Source organism: Notothenia rossii (assembly GCF_949606895.1).
Source record: "Notothenia rossii genome assembly, chromosome: 4".
Taxonomy (NCBI): Eukaryota; Metazoa; Chordata; class Actinopteri; order Perciformes; family Nototheniidae; genus Notothenia; species Notothenia rossii.
The window spans coordinates 69,114,453-69,127,769 of NC_136902.1; the positions used below are offsets into that span (position 1 = coordinate 69,114,453).

Here is a 13,317-nt window from a genome sequence, read left to right on the forward strand (position 1 = left end):
TGTATACATTTTTATCACATACTATCCTATTTTTGGATATACTATGCTATAACCTTTTTATGGCATACTAGGATTTTTATTTTTACAAACTTAATGACTTATTTAAGAAATATTTGATGGTTATAACTTTTTTTATGAAATAGTATACTATGACTTTTGTAAGATTCATATTACTATCACTTTTTTAAACAAACTTTACCTTTTCATGTATTAATCAACAACAAAACAACAGCTGTTAGAAAACTATTACTATGATTGAAAGAATGATATTTAAGAAAACAGGCATCCCAAAAGGCAAAACGTGAACCAAATGAGCACATTTTATATATTTGTTTATTCAAATCAATTTGATTAATTACATGTATTATAATGTCTCATTACTATCCCAATACTTATTAAATATCACATGAAAAAATGAAGGGTTACATTACTTAAACTGCATCGAAAACTACCACAGATGAAAAAACATAAACAATAACTAAGAAAACATTTGTTGTGGCAAGGTTCTCCGTGTGCATGTCTGAGCAAAACTTCTGAAGGTAAATAACGTCATGCTAAATAGTGGATGCAGATTTAGAAACTTAACTTGGAATACCAAGATGAACTTGAAAGCAACACAGCAATGTTTTTTTTCACAGTGTGAATTGATATTTTATCCTTTACCACAGCACTACGGCATGAATATGACAAACCATATAAACATTCACTGAAAAGAAAAGTAGTTTCGTGATATACCAGGAATAAAATATGCAGGAGTACTAAGGACAGAACACAAATTCCTTTCACAGTTATTACCATACAAAACAATACAGTATACTTGGATAACAAATAATATGAGTTTATAAAATTCAATTTAAACATTATTTACAAATGTTCCCCCTAACACCGATAATCTCTATACTCTGAGCTGCGGGTTGATAGCAATCTGTGACCCAAATTCATGAGTGACTGCCCAGAATCTCATCCAAATTTATATCTTTCATCCAATCATCATTGCCAGAGCCAGACTTGAGCAGAGAGTCTATGAAGTCTGAGTCTGTGTTGATCCCTGGAACTGTGTTGTCTCCCTCAGGGAGGAAGTCAAAGGTCAGACGGTTGGCCCGGTTATTCTGGTAACTGCTAGAGCCGGGCTCTGCAAAGTTCCCTGCTGGTACCCTCTGTTCAGGAGAGGCCTGGTTCAGGGTCCCCATTGTTGATGGAGATCCCATCATCGGCTGGTTTGGTCTTGGAACTGTGTCTCTTAGTGAAGGGTTAAGAGGGAGCATCCCAATGTCTGGTGCTACCTGGTTTTGAGGGCCGATGTGCCTCTGTTGGTAGGGGTGGGTTGGCATGTCCAGCTGCCCACCCTGAGACTGGAGGGGATTGGGTAACCGTCTAACAAGTCCAGTTGTCACTTGCTTGTTGGCTGAGCCCCAGCCCATGTTAACATTTTTCATCAAGCCTCCGAGGGCCTGTCCTGGGATCCCTGAGGAATGCAGGTCAGCTGTTCTTGGCTGCTGTACACCTGCTACATTGTTCATCCCAAAAGAATTTCCGTGTGTGCTTGGTCCCAAGAACCTAGCTTTATTTTGATTGAGTCCAATTCGATTCTGATTGTTATGCTGCTGGAATTGACCAATACAGGGATTCGGACGAAGGTCAGTCCCGATACCAAACCTGCGGTCCGATGGTGGCTGACTCATCTTCGGGCCGGGCCCATTTGGGAGGTGACAGGACATAGACTGTAGGTCATTCTCAGAACCATTGCTGGAAGACTGGGAGGAGTTTTGACCTAGAAAGATATCAAGAAAAACTTATTATAATTATGGCTGTTTATTTTTAATTCAAGCACTTCCCACTAATGAAAACTGCACATTACCTGTGAAGAGGTTTCCTTGCTGAACTCCCACCATACTTCTTGACTGCTTGTAATCAGGTGGCGGTCTTGTAAGATGACGATTAAACTGATCATGTGCATTGTCCTTATCCTGAAAAAGGAAAGACAAAGTTGTGAATACTTATTATGTGATTAATCAATTCTGCCGAATTTTCTCAAAGTCTGAAGTGCTTATTAATTAGTCAAAGCAGTGTGATGTAAGAGGCCTCTTACTGAATTGCTAATAGTGAGCTGTTGTTGAGTAAGCTGTCTCTGCATGGCCTGAGTTTTGGCTGGGCCTTTTAGCTGGTTAATGGGCACCGGGGGCCGTGGCTGCGTCTGGGCTGACATGACTCCTAAACTTCCATTGGTGGGCAGCCTCGGACCAGGAAGAACCCCCTAAAAGAAAAAAACACACATTGTTTTAAAATTAGGGTGAATAAACGTACTTCTTTATATATGTATTTTTGCCTGGTAATTGGAGCCAGGTACTGTGAAATATGTAAAAACCAAAACATAGCAATACTACGAGTTGTCCACTAGAGGGCAAAACTCTACAAGACATCTTAGACCAGTGTCAAAGATGCTATTCAACCTCCAGAATGTGGTCAAGGCTACTCCCTCTGTAGATGAAAAAGGGAGACTTTGGAGAGAGGCTTTTTTTGGAAGGGGGAGTATGAGCCCTCCTCAAGGCCTGCTTCTCCCTTGATAATTGTGTCTAAAGAGAGTGGAAATAATCCCTGAGACAGCAAGAAATGTGTGCCAATGGGGAGTTAAGCGCCAGCACCATGACTACCTCCATTTAATAAACTCTCCTTTTCTGATCACTGTGTTGTGTTTGGCACGGAGGCATTCCATCCACTAGAAATCCATTTGGCTACTGACACTATCACACTGATTAAAATGTTGTAGTCCGCAGCACTCAAATAAAATTGAGAACTAGTGTTTTGTTTGAAGTCTTTTCCTGAACATATGCCATTGCAGATAAGCTTTCACCAGTGCGCTGTTTGAGATGTTGTATGGCCTTGTAATGCATATTTTTGTAGTTTTTTTTTGGCAGCTGTACGCACCATCAACTGCAAGTAAAACCTATCCTTCTTGTGGACACAAGGACACTCTCATAACGCTCAAGCTTCACCCAAGTGCAAGCATTTGTCATGAAGGAGGTTAATGTGCACCAAATTCAAGTCAACACACCCTGTGTATACAATGTCAGTCATTGTGTTGACTTAAAATGTTTCCCAGGGTGAAATGGATTAGAAATGTAACAGTGCATTTAGCAGGAGCTATTACTTAGAAGAAAGATTCTTTGCAGGGTGACTCCCTACAGGGAGGTGACTGTGGTCCCAGGGAGGAAAACAGAAAAAAGAGAGGGAAGTAAGTGTGTGTGAATTATAATGAATGGGGCTGAAATTTGAAGAACTAACAAGACAGGATTATAGAATGAGGGAAGTTGAAACTCATCAGGAGTCACAAGCCATTTCACATGAGCTAATATTCGCCTTCTCGTCGAGTTTCAACCCACACAGCAAACGGAGCATGGCAATGAGGTTACACAGGGACTAACACATCAAAACAGTGGTTTCTCCTGTTACTGGCTTTGATTCACTGTATTCAGTTATGGAGACTATGAGAAATGGTGAGTATCAGACACGTTTCCCCCGCAGAGTTACAAAAGAGGGAGTTTATTCCATCTTTGTTGTGAGAAAAACCCAATGAGGGGTGTTTTAGCGTGTACAACTGAGTAATCCTCTCTGTCATCCCGATGTGTCATAAAGCTGTTTTCCATGTTTTTTCCCCCCTCTCGTTCTTCACAAGCTTGTTGTTAATGAATACCACATGTGGCTCCAGCCTCATGGAAGGAGCGGAGTGATATAGTCTCCCATCCTGCGGCAGTGCAGGCAGCTGACAGTGATCCAGGCCCAGCCTTGCCGGCTCTCACACTGCACTTCCTCCAGCCTGGACTCAGGACGCTGTCACTGGGGACCGCCTCGGCATCTGGACTTGGCCGCGGTTCCCTTTCCCAGGAAACAAGCACTCCCTTCACAGCACTGCCGGATTGACCTGGTAGGCTAAACCCCCTTGGCCCCACTCTTATCCTAACTGAGGGATGTGGTGCCACAAGATCATCAACAAAAGCTGAGGAGTCATTATTTACTGCGAGCAAGCCTTTTCTTAAGTTGTAATTTGGGGTTCTGTGTTGTGAGTAAGGAAAGCACTCTATTCTGCAGAAAAGGAAAGTACATACTCTTGTGCAGCCTTACAGGGGAATCTGTATTAGCTGAAGCTATTCACTGGATGATGAAATTGCTGCCAAATGCCTGTCTTCACAGAAGTAGAAGTCACTCTGGATAAAATTCTGTAGAATGTTGGAAATGTGTATGAATCTATCAAGACAAGTATACATAGTAGGACTGAACGATATACCGTGTCATGGCGATAACCGCGATATGCGCATGCGCGCTATTCACATCGCAGGGACGTGCGATTTTTTAAATTGTGTTTTTTCTTAGGGCCTTCGATATTACAGTAAGTAGGTAAATTAACTCAAACACGTCATGTTACAATTATTTTGCTGCTTGCTACATAAGGAAAACTTGCGCGGCTCTCATGTCAGGGGTACAGGGCTCTGAGTTTGCATGCACAGCAAACAACTATTTCAGATGCCTTTGCCGGTGTTACACCATATGAGAAAGGTTCAAAACGGCATAAAGGAGCTGGTGTATAGCTGTTCTCAATTTTATTTTTATAATGTTGTTTAAAAGATGTCCAGTACTTTGCTGCTATTTGCACAAAAAAGGTTTTAATTGTTGAATAAAAAGTTAAATTACCTATTTGGTCACATGTTAATTCCCTATAATTCCTATAGTTTAATGTGATACGTTTAATCACTTGGATCCCTTCTAGACACCACTCTTCTTCATTCACAGATGAACCCCCTTATTTGAGGGTAAGCAACATGCATTATCATGACATGTTAGATCATGACTTAAGGTATGATGAGTCAACCAGTTAAGATCCAGACGTCCGTGACTAAAATCCTTCATCCGGTTAAATATAGTTAAAAAAAACACAATATATATCGCAGGGGAAAATAATATCGCAATGTCCGTTTTTTTCAATATCGTGGAGCCCTAATACATAGTGTACAGCTTTAACGGCACTGAAAGTCAAATATGGAAAAAGGTAAACCTCTTATTATGTCTTACATTGATCAGAATAAATATATTATTACAATTATTCAAGTAATTAGATAACACATAATGTATACATATATTATGGAGGCCGTTCAATATAACAGGTCTAATCCCCATTGTACAAATGTAAATTACAAAATAATTTGGGGTGAAAAGGGGTAAGTAGCTCAAACTAAAAAAGGGGGTAAAAACCTCCATTTATGCTAGAAAACAAAGCCTGTTTTTAATATCCCCTTAAATGGACAGCTATACTGCAATCAATCAGCTAAACGTCCATACAGATTTTTGTTTCTGATTTTATTTCAGACGTTATAAATACCAAATAACTGTGAAGAATTTCACAACACCAGGAATGCTGTCGCTGCCATGTCAAGGAACCCAAAAAAGTTGTCTTTCTTTAGATTAAACGCACAACACAGCTATACTGATGTGACTAGCTAAATTGTGTCCTTGAAATAGCATTGCCAACCAACCAAAGTAACTCAGGTTTCATAATGCATTAGTGTCCTCTACTTTAAGCTGCCAGAGAATGTATTCCTACTTTTGTTATGTGTGTGTGTGTGTGTGACCTCACAGCTAGAAAGTTGCAGAGTAGTGTATTTTGAATTTTGACATGTTTGACTCAGCAACCGATTATTAAACAGCAGTAGCTTCAAACAAGCACCAAAGCCCACATCTCTGGCTGGTTTTTAAAAAAGAAATGTCCTCAGCTTCACAGAGTGAGAGGGAGCCCACTGCTAGTTGCTAGCGTTACACCGGGGATTCAAGGCACTCTTTCAGGACCTTTATTTCTCTGGCATTACTAATTCAATTCACTGTGGGAAGAGACTCCACTCTTTCGCTCCTCTCAGTGAGCTGTCCCTTCCTCATTACGTAGACTTTTAACCCTGTCCATGCCGACTGCAAAAGACACACACAATCAGCTTTTTTTAAAGACTTGTTCTAAGATTATAAGAGGGCTCTTCTTCACAATGCCTATGCTATTATATCCCTAGGTTTATGTTTTCATATATTATTTGTTCAAACAAACTGAGCTTTTACTTTCAGGAAATGAACGCTTTGAAAAAGTTCACTTTTTTAATCATTTATCAAAATCAATTGAAAGCCTTTCAATTCATATCCAGCTCTTCTACGTCTCTGAAAAGGTTAACTATGAAATGTTGTTTTCTTTAATGCTTATCACTTGTTTATTAAACGTGTTATATTAGGTTAAAAAGCACAAACATATTACCACTGATACATTATTATTTCATCATTATTGCTAATACTCATATTGAAATAATCCTGAAAAAAAGGTTTGTTTTGATTTTTCACACAAGGATAGAAACTTGTGATAATGTAGATTTTTAAAAAGGGACATTTTGTTGAGAGTGTAAGTGGCTCTCTGACACCGTAGTGGTAAAACCGGCTCTGTTTTAACCATGACTGATGATGTGTTTGCCTTCCTACCTTGTTTACTTCCATGTCTGAATAACTCCCTTCTTCTCCCCCTCCTCCCACCATCTCCCAGTCACTCAAGCACTTCCCTTGATCTGTAAAGGTTATGAGAGCTCTCTTGTGTGGCTCGCATTATCATTTCACACAAAGACAGCCGCAGATACTGTTAGAGCAAAAAGGAAAGAGGGGACGGTCTAAATCTACCCAATCATAACAAATCAGTGGCTCAACCTCCGGCACCAGGCTAAGCAGATTACTGTCATTTTCCACCACTTGTCCCTTGTAGCTAACAACCTCCAATTAGCAAATCCCGCTGTGCATATCTGTGCGCTGACGGGGAGCCACCATGACAAGCAGAGAAATTAGAAGTCCTGCATTTTAATCTACCATGCTCTGGCAATCTGTGTCATCGTCAAAACACTTTGAGGGGAAATACATATTCAAGGGATTCACAAGAGCAAAGGCACAGTCAAGCAGCTAGAACAATGAAAATAAAATCCCAAAACAAACAGCGATGCATTGTTACTGTTCAGACAGCAGGTTGGCTGCTGCGGGGAAACTGAGGGAGCCGATTGATGAGGGAGGGAACAAAGTGAGCTTGACTGCACTGCATCATGTTACTATACCTTCAGTAAACAAGTGATACTATTTACTTGGTATATAGGGCGTAACAAAATCACACAACCCAGTTAGAAATAAAACCAGACAGGACATTTGTATTCATTGGAAATGTACCTTTAAGTCATTGCACTGTATTAGGACACTTTAGATTTTGGTTACTGCCATTAATTAACATGTACCTAATAACTTACCTGCACTACCTCTGTTGTACTTTATTTTAAAGCGTGATGGTGGCACATGTATTCCAAAATCCTTGCGACTCTAATGCCATATATATGATACACTCATATATAAAGTTAGATGTAACGTATGTCTTTAGAAGGCTTTGCAGCTTACATTCAGGGACTGTAATTTGTATAGTAAGGTTGAATTTCATGCTCCTCTTTAGATTTGGACATGGTAAAAATTGCTCAGTCAACATTTGGAGATGTTCACCTGAGAGCAAGAGTGTAATTGCCTTACCTGTCGCTGTTGTGCTAGTTTGAACGGCAGTCCTGAGGGAACCGGCTTGGGCGGCAGGCAGAGAGTCCCTGACGTGGAGATCTGCTGGTTCTGAAAGTGGAGGGATGGATGGGGCTGATTCTGGACGGTTGACAGCGACTGTTGCGGCTGTGCCTTGTTCACAGAGTTCCCCATAATGGGCATCGGTTGGCTGGCAGAATGGGGTGCTTTAGGGCTGAAGTGCAAGGTTGGTTTGGTGCTGAGAATCTTCATGTCCAAATGATGGGAGCCGTTGTGGCCATTTGACTTGAAGAGGCAGTTGTTGATCCCTTTACTTTGAGGGCCAATCCTCTGCTGGTTGAGCTGGGCCGGGTTGGAGACCTTGTCCTGGGGGAAGGCGCTGGTGGAGGAGTTGGTACTCATGGCGGGAGCCCAGTTGGTCAATCCTGCAGGTGGTGTTTGATGGTGGTGATGGAGCAGAGTGCTTGGCTGTTGCTGGTTTGCTGCCATCTGCTTCAGCTGCTCTGCGTGGGATATCTCTGGCCAGCAGGGCAGAGCTCTAGGGTGTCCTGCCTGATTGTTAGCTTTCTGTGACGAGGTGGGTGTAGGGGTGCTGGTCAACGTGAAAGAGGGTCCCGCTGAGGCTGGTCGAAGCTGTGGCGAGCCACCGTGAATTGGGCCAAAGTCTGGGGAGTGCTCCATCTTTATGGGCCTATCCAATGGGGGACACAGATTCCTGGCTGTTCCTGCCGAGCTCGGCCGACCAAGGTCCAAACCGAATGTATCATCCTGCTTCAGCATCTTCTCAAACTCCAGGTCATTCAACGTTGGAACTGTCTTTGTCAGCTCATCAAAAAGATCCTGGAGATCTGGGTCAATCTGACCACCGCCTTCATCTTTGAAGTCAAAGATCATCTCTGCGTTTGACTGGCCACAAGACTGCACCTCAATGGGCTCTTTTTTCATTTCTTTCAGGGTCATGTTGAATATGTCTGACCCCACTCCATGGGGCATCATGTAATTCTTCCTCTGCATGCCCATGGTTGAGGAGCCTTGCAGGGAATGAGACTGGGTTAAGTTATGGTTGCAGGGTCCATGTCCCAGGCCACCCGTGTCCATACGGACTCGCTTAAAGTCAGATCCAGAGAAACCACACGAGAGCCCATTCTGCTTTGATGCGTTTCCTGGTGCATGGCCCTCAATCTTCCTGCGCAAAGATCCTTGAAGCTGAAAGACATAACGGAATGGAGATTTAAAAACACTTCAGAAAAACTTGATACCTCATATTCATTACATTAATATATTATTTACAGGGTAAGTGTTTTTCTAAAAAAAGATCTCAACGGTAATGGAGTCTGAATTTTAATAGAAGACTTACCCACAAGAAAACATTTTCCTAACAAGGTTTTTAATTTCTACACTTTATTCCAAAGCTGTCTCGTGAGCCAATTTGAATTGTGGTGATAGAGTGGATGCATTACATTTGACATCCAGCTCAGAGTATCACCATGTAAATTAATTCAATTTCACAATTTGCTCCCAGGCCTAAAGATGCTGCATACTAGGCCAGCTTGGGACGTTTAGGAAGATTACTTTTATTAATAGACAGTGTTTTTTTATGTGGAATACATTTTGATTTTAAAACAGTGATGTCTAAAATGCTTTATTCTGACATAAATCACAGAGTCGTGTTACATTGTAAACATCTGATTATTCAAATAATACTTTACATTTAATATATAGTTGTATTGAAACACTTTCCATGCATGGATGAGGTAAAGTGTGTTGATAAAATGTAGATGGTGTGCAGAGGATGGGCTGTAAAGATAACTAGGAATCTAATACAGTCGACAGACTGCAGAGAGAAGAATAGGGTCTTTGTTTCCCTCATTTGCATACATCATTTTTTTCTTCCATTGTGCTTCGTTAGATAGCGGAGTTTCTCCTTTGTGGCTGAGATTCTGCTTAACATGCTGCTGCAGAAACCTGACTTCCTTTTGTCCTATCTGGTTGTCTTCATTTAAGGTAATGAGCATATCCACATGACTCACAGCTGTAACCACTCACTAACATCTCCAAAAAACTGAAGCAAAACAAAATGTGCATGTTATTATATGAAAAATAGATTATTTATATATTGAGGAGCAGATATGATTGTCATGTCAACAAAACAAAGCAGGTTTTTCCCTCCGCGCGAGTCTAGAAGTCCTTACAAATGTTCTCGCTGGTAGTAATTACAGGCACAGGGTTGTGTACATATAGAAAAGGCTGATTATCTGACTGTCTTTTAACGTAGCGCCTGCATGGAAACTAAAAGGCTTGCATTGCACACCAACCTGAGCACAGACAGGAGAGGAGTGTGTTGCATATTTCACAGTGGGAACACATTTGAGTCATTTCCACCTGCTGGCACACATTACATTAAGATGATTCATAGCCTGAGGGTTTGGAGTGTATCCTGCAGTTCACTATATTTCCACTCGGTTTGTGTCTGTATTACTGCTGCTAATGCTTCGAACAATTGTTCAGAGATATATCTTCACATTTTAATCATACATACAAACACATCTGTGATTCACCAAGCCTCCTTTATTAAAACTAATACGTGTTTATGCTTTTCCACATATCGAATGGATGTGGATGATTATGATTATGTTGATGGTGGTGTTGTACTGAGAGTGGGAGGGATACTAAAATGATCAATTCTATTCAGAGCATCACAGCAGTGGCTTTGCATTTAGCACGGTAAGTAGAAGCTGTTGTACTTCACATTAGTGCAGAACATTTTCTAAAGCATTATCTTGAGTTGCTGTTTTTTTCTGCATGCACTTAAATACAATGAATGGTAACCTGGAAATAAATCTATATGTTTGCACTTGGTACTTGCTGGAGCTTTACAACAACATGTGTGACAGTAGAAGAAAAAGATTGCGTTCATGGAAGAAAAAAAGAGAGCTGGAGTGTGTGAATAGTGTCAAAGTCAAGCAAGGGTGACCAACGCGTTTCCTTTTCTTTGTGTCAACTACACAATATTTTGCCCCTGTAGTTCTGCAGCTGGAGGCAGAACCCAGTTTCAAAACTCTAGTTGATGGTGCATTAAAGGTCCCTCGACCAAATAATCTTAAGGACATGTTACTCTTAAAATAGTCCCTTTTTTTTACAACTGTATTATAATATGTAGAGAATTACTTTTTACCAAACAAAACAAAGTTGACAAATAATTTGTTATAAATCATCTTACTCAAGACTTTGACCTAACAAATACTGAAATGCATGGAAATACATCGTTTTCTATGTATACTTTATCGATTAACTATTAATAAAAAATGCACAATATTTCATTTTGATCCAACCCTGTTTGAAACACATAGGACCATATCAGTAGCATTATATGTTATCAATGGGCTGACAAATAAATAAAAGAATATGTTTTTTTTAGTTCAGTGTTACCCTGTCTTTGACATTACATTCTTTTCATATTAGCTTAGTTAGCATTTTGTTTATGAAAAATTAAGTGGACAATGCATTACTTGCAGAGAAGCAACTTGTATTTTGATTTTAAAAGTACTAAAAGTTTGCCTCAGTCGAAAAAAGTTCTTACAAGAGACTCAAAAGAAAGAAAGCTTGTCAGATGATGTAATGACTGGATAGACGATGCCAAGCTTATACGGAGTATTAAAGAGACACATACAATTTTAACTTGGAGATGGTCCACGATTTCATTACAAAAGGTCTCCTTCTTTAGCTCCTTTTCACCATTTTCACTGAGATCCAGACCATTAAACATTGTGCGTCTCTATAGGCTACTGGACATCTGTTTTCCTCCAAATGCAGATGAAAACAGGCCCTCCAGTGTGTGCAGCTCACTCTCCCCTACCAGAGGGCTCTTTCTGTGGAAGACAGACAGGAGCACTCCTCATGGTTCAAGGCACTGTCTGAGAAAACACATCATGAATTATGCAGAGGACAGTGGATGCGTTGCAAAAAGCCATTGAGAGGCTGGGTTGCCTCACTACTGCCTGTGTGCCATAAAAACGGACTCAAGTCAAGAGCAGTTCTTCGTTGAAATTCAAAAGCTTTTAAAAGGAGTGAAATCATGGTTTTATCAAGGTTAGATCAATGTCATGTGTGTAAACTTCATTTGGGTACCAAAAAAACATATACTTTTTAGATTTGAATTATTTCTCAAATAAAGGACCATCCTGATCACGCAGCATTCAGAAGCAGCGGCCTCTTAGCTGGCCTGAAATCCTCTTGACAGATCTCCATGTGATCTGAAAATAGATTTTCTGATTAACATTTAATGAGCTTAGAAGCTCTGAATCACTTTGAAAGTGACTCCTGCTGCACGAGAGGTTTAAACATACGTGTAATATACTAATATTCTTAGAGATGGGGGAATTACTGCTTGTTTTCTGTGCTGTTAATACGCAACTTCCCTACTATCGGGGTTCAATTTGCAGTAAGCAGAACTTTCATTCAAATATGTTTTTATTATTACAAAACCAAAGCCAACAAAAGAATCTCACAGCTACAAGAAAGAGAAAAAGAACACAGTGTTTTACAGATTTTAACGAGGTCCAACTTTTTTTGGAATCCATCCAAACTGTGTCCTTTTTTACTGTGGACAATTTCCGAGAAAATAAGCTTCGCAAAACCAGAATGGATTTTACTTTTGAGCATAAGCATTTGGATGCTGCTTATCGATGCTCTTTGACTGTGGCAGTGAGGAACCTGACCTTGGCCCTGTCAACAGAGGCTATCTATTCCTGGGAGCTGGAGGGCTGCTAGCTTGTGTCAAGCTGAGCAGTGTGGTGATGCTGAGCACTGTGGATGGGGCTCCGGGTGAGCCATCACAGGGAGGCAACACCAGGCCTCCTGGTACCATCTGTCAGTCCGGTGGCACAGTCCTCCGAGCCATGCATACTTGAAGGGTATAGGTTTACAAGTGTTCGAAGGTTTTGTGTTTGAGTGTGGCTCACCAAAAGAACGAGCTCACCAGCCTTTAATCTATTCACCAGAGCCCTGAAACATGTTGCAATTCGCTCCAGCGAGAGTTAGAAACCCTCCTCTAGGCATTTGACATGGAAAAAACAGCCCCCAAAAATAAAAGGAATAAATACGACTATTGTGTTCCTAGGGAGACATAATATTTATGTGGTTCTGCAGGTTGTATACTGTTGCGAGAGGGGATTTCAGCTCTTTATTGCCAGATAAGAAACAAGAGCCCTCAGACCAGTGCCAATGATCAGCTGCCATACAACAGTCAGCTATCTGCTTGCAGAATGCTGAGAAAGTGTAAAGGGCTCATTTTAATTAAAGGGTCTCTACTAGCCGTCTTAAGCTGTGAGCGATTATATTATATCCAGAGAAATTGAATTAAAACATCCTGGATAACTTGAAATGTTTAATTATGTGAAGGGAGGTAAGGCAGCTAAGGCTGTGATAGTATGTTCATTCACAAGGCAATGTGTAGTTCCAGTTTAATCAGGTCAGGGGGGCTGACAGATTCTGCTTAGTCTTTCCTGTATCCCTTATTATTGTGTCTGAATCCCCGTTTGTTACCAAGTCATGGCTTTAAGGCATCAGCACATTTCAGGTAAGAGAGAGATGTTCACATGTATTTCTACTAAGAAACAACAAGAATAATCAAGATTAGATGCTATACAAACAGCATTCTAGTTCTAGTTCAAACAGAGCTTTCAATATTTTTGCCTTGAAGTTATAATATACAGACTATATTTGCCTAGCACTAAGAATAACTGA

The 13,317-nt window shown here is 40.6% G+C and overlaps 1 protein-coding gene across 1 annotated transcript in view; it reads right to left on the reverse strand.

Annotated features, from left to right (window-relative positions):
* Window positions 1-315: 315 nt before the first annotated feature.
* maml2 (mastermind like transcriptional coactivator 2) overlaps window positions 316-13,317 on the reverse strand; it is a 34,462-nt gene continuing 21,460 nt past the window's right edge. The window contains exons 2-5 of the mRNA XM_079677086.1: window positions 7,573-8,778; window positions 2,090-2,254; window positions 1,859-1,967; window positions 316-1,771 (exon numbers count right to left, since the gene is read on the reverse strand). Coding sequence (XP_079533212.1) covers window positions 939-1,771; window positions 1,859-1,967; window positions 2,090-2,254; window positions 7,573-8,778 — 2,313 coding nt within the window. The 3' untranslated portion in view covers window positions 316-938. The remainder of the gene's footprint in view (window positions 1,772-1,858; window positions 1,968-2,089; window positions 2,255-7,572; window positions 8,779-13,317) is intronic.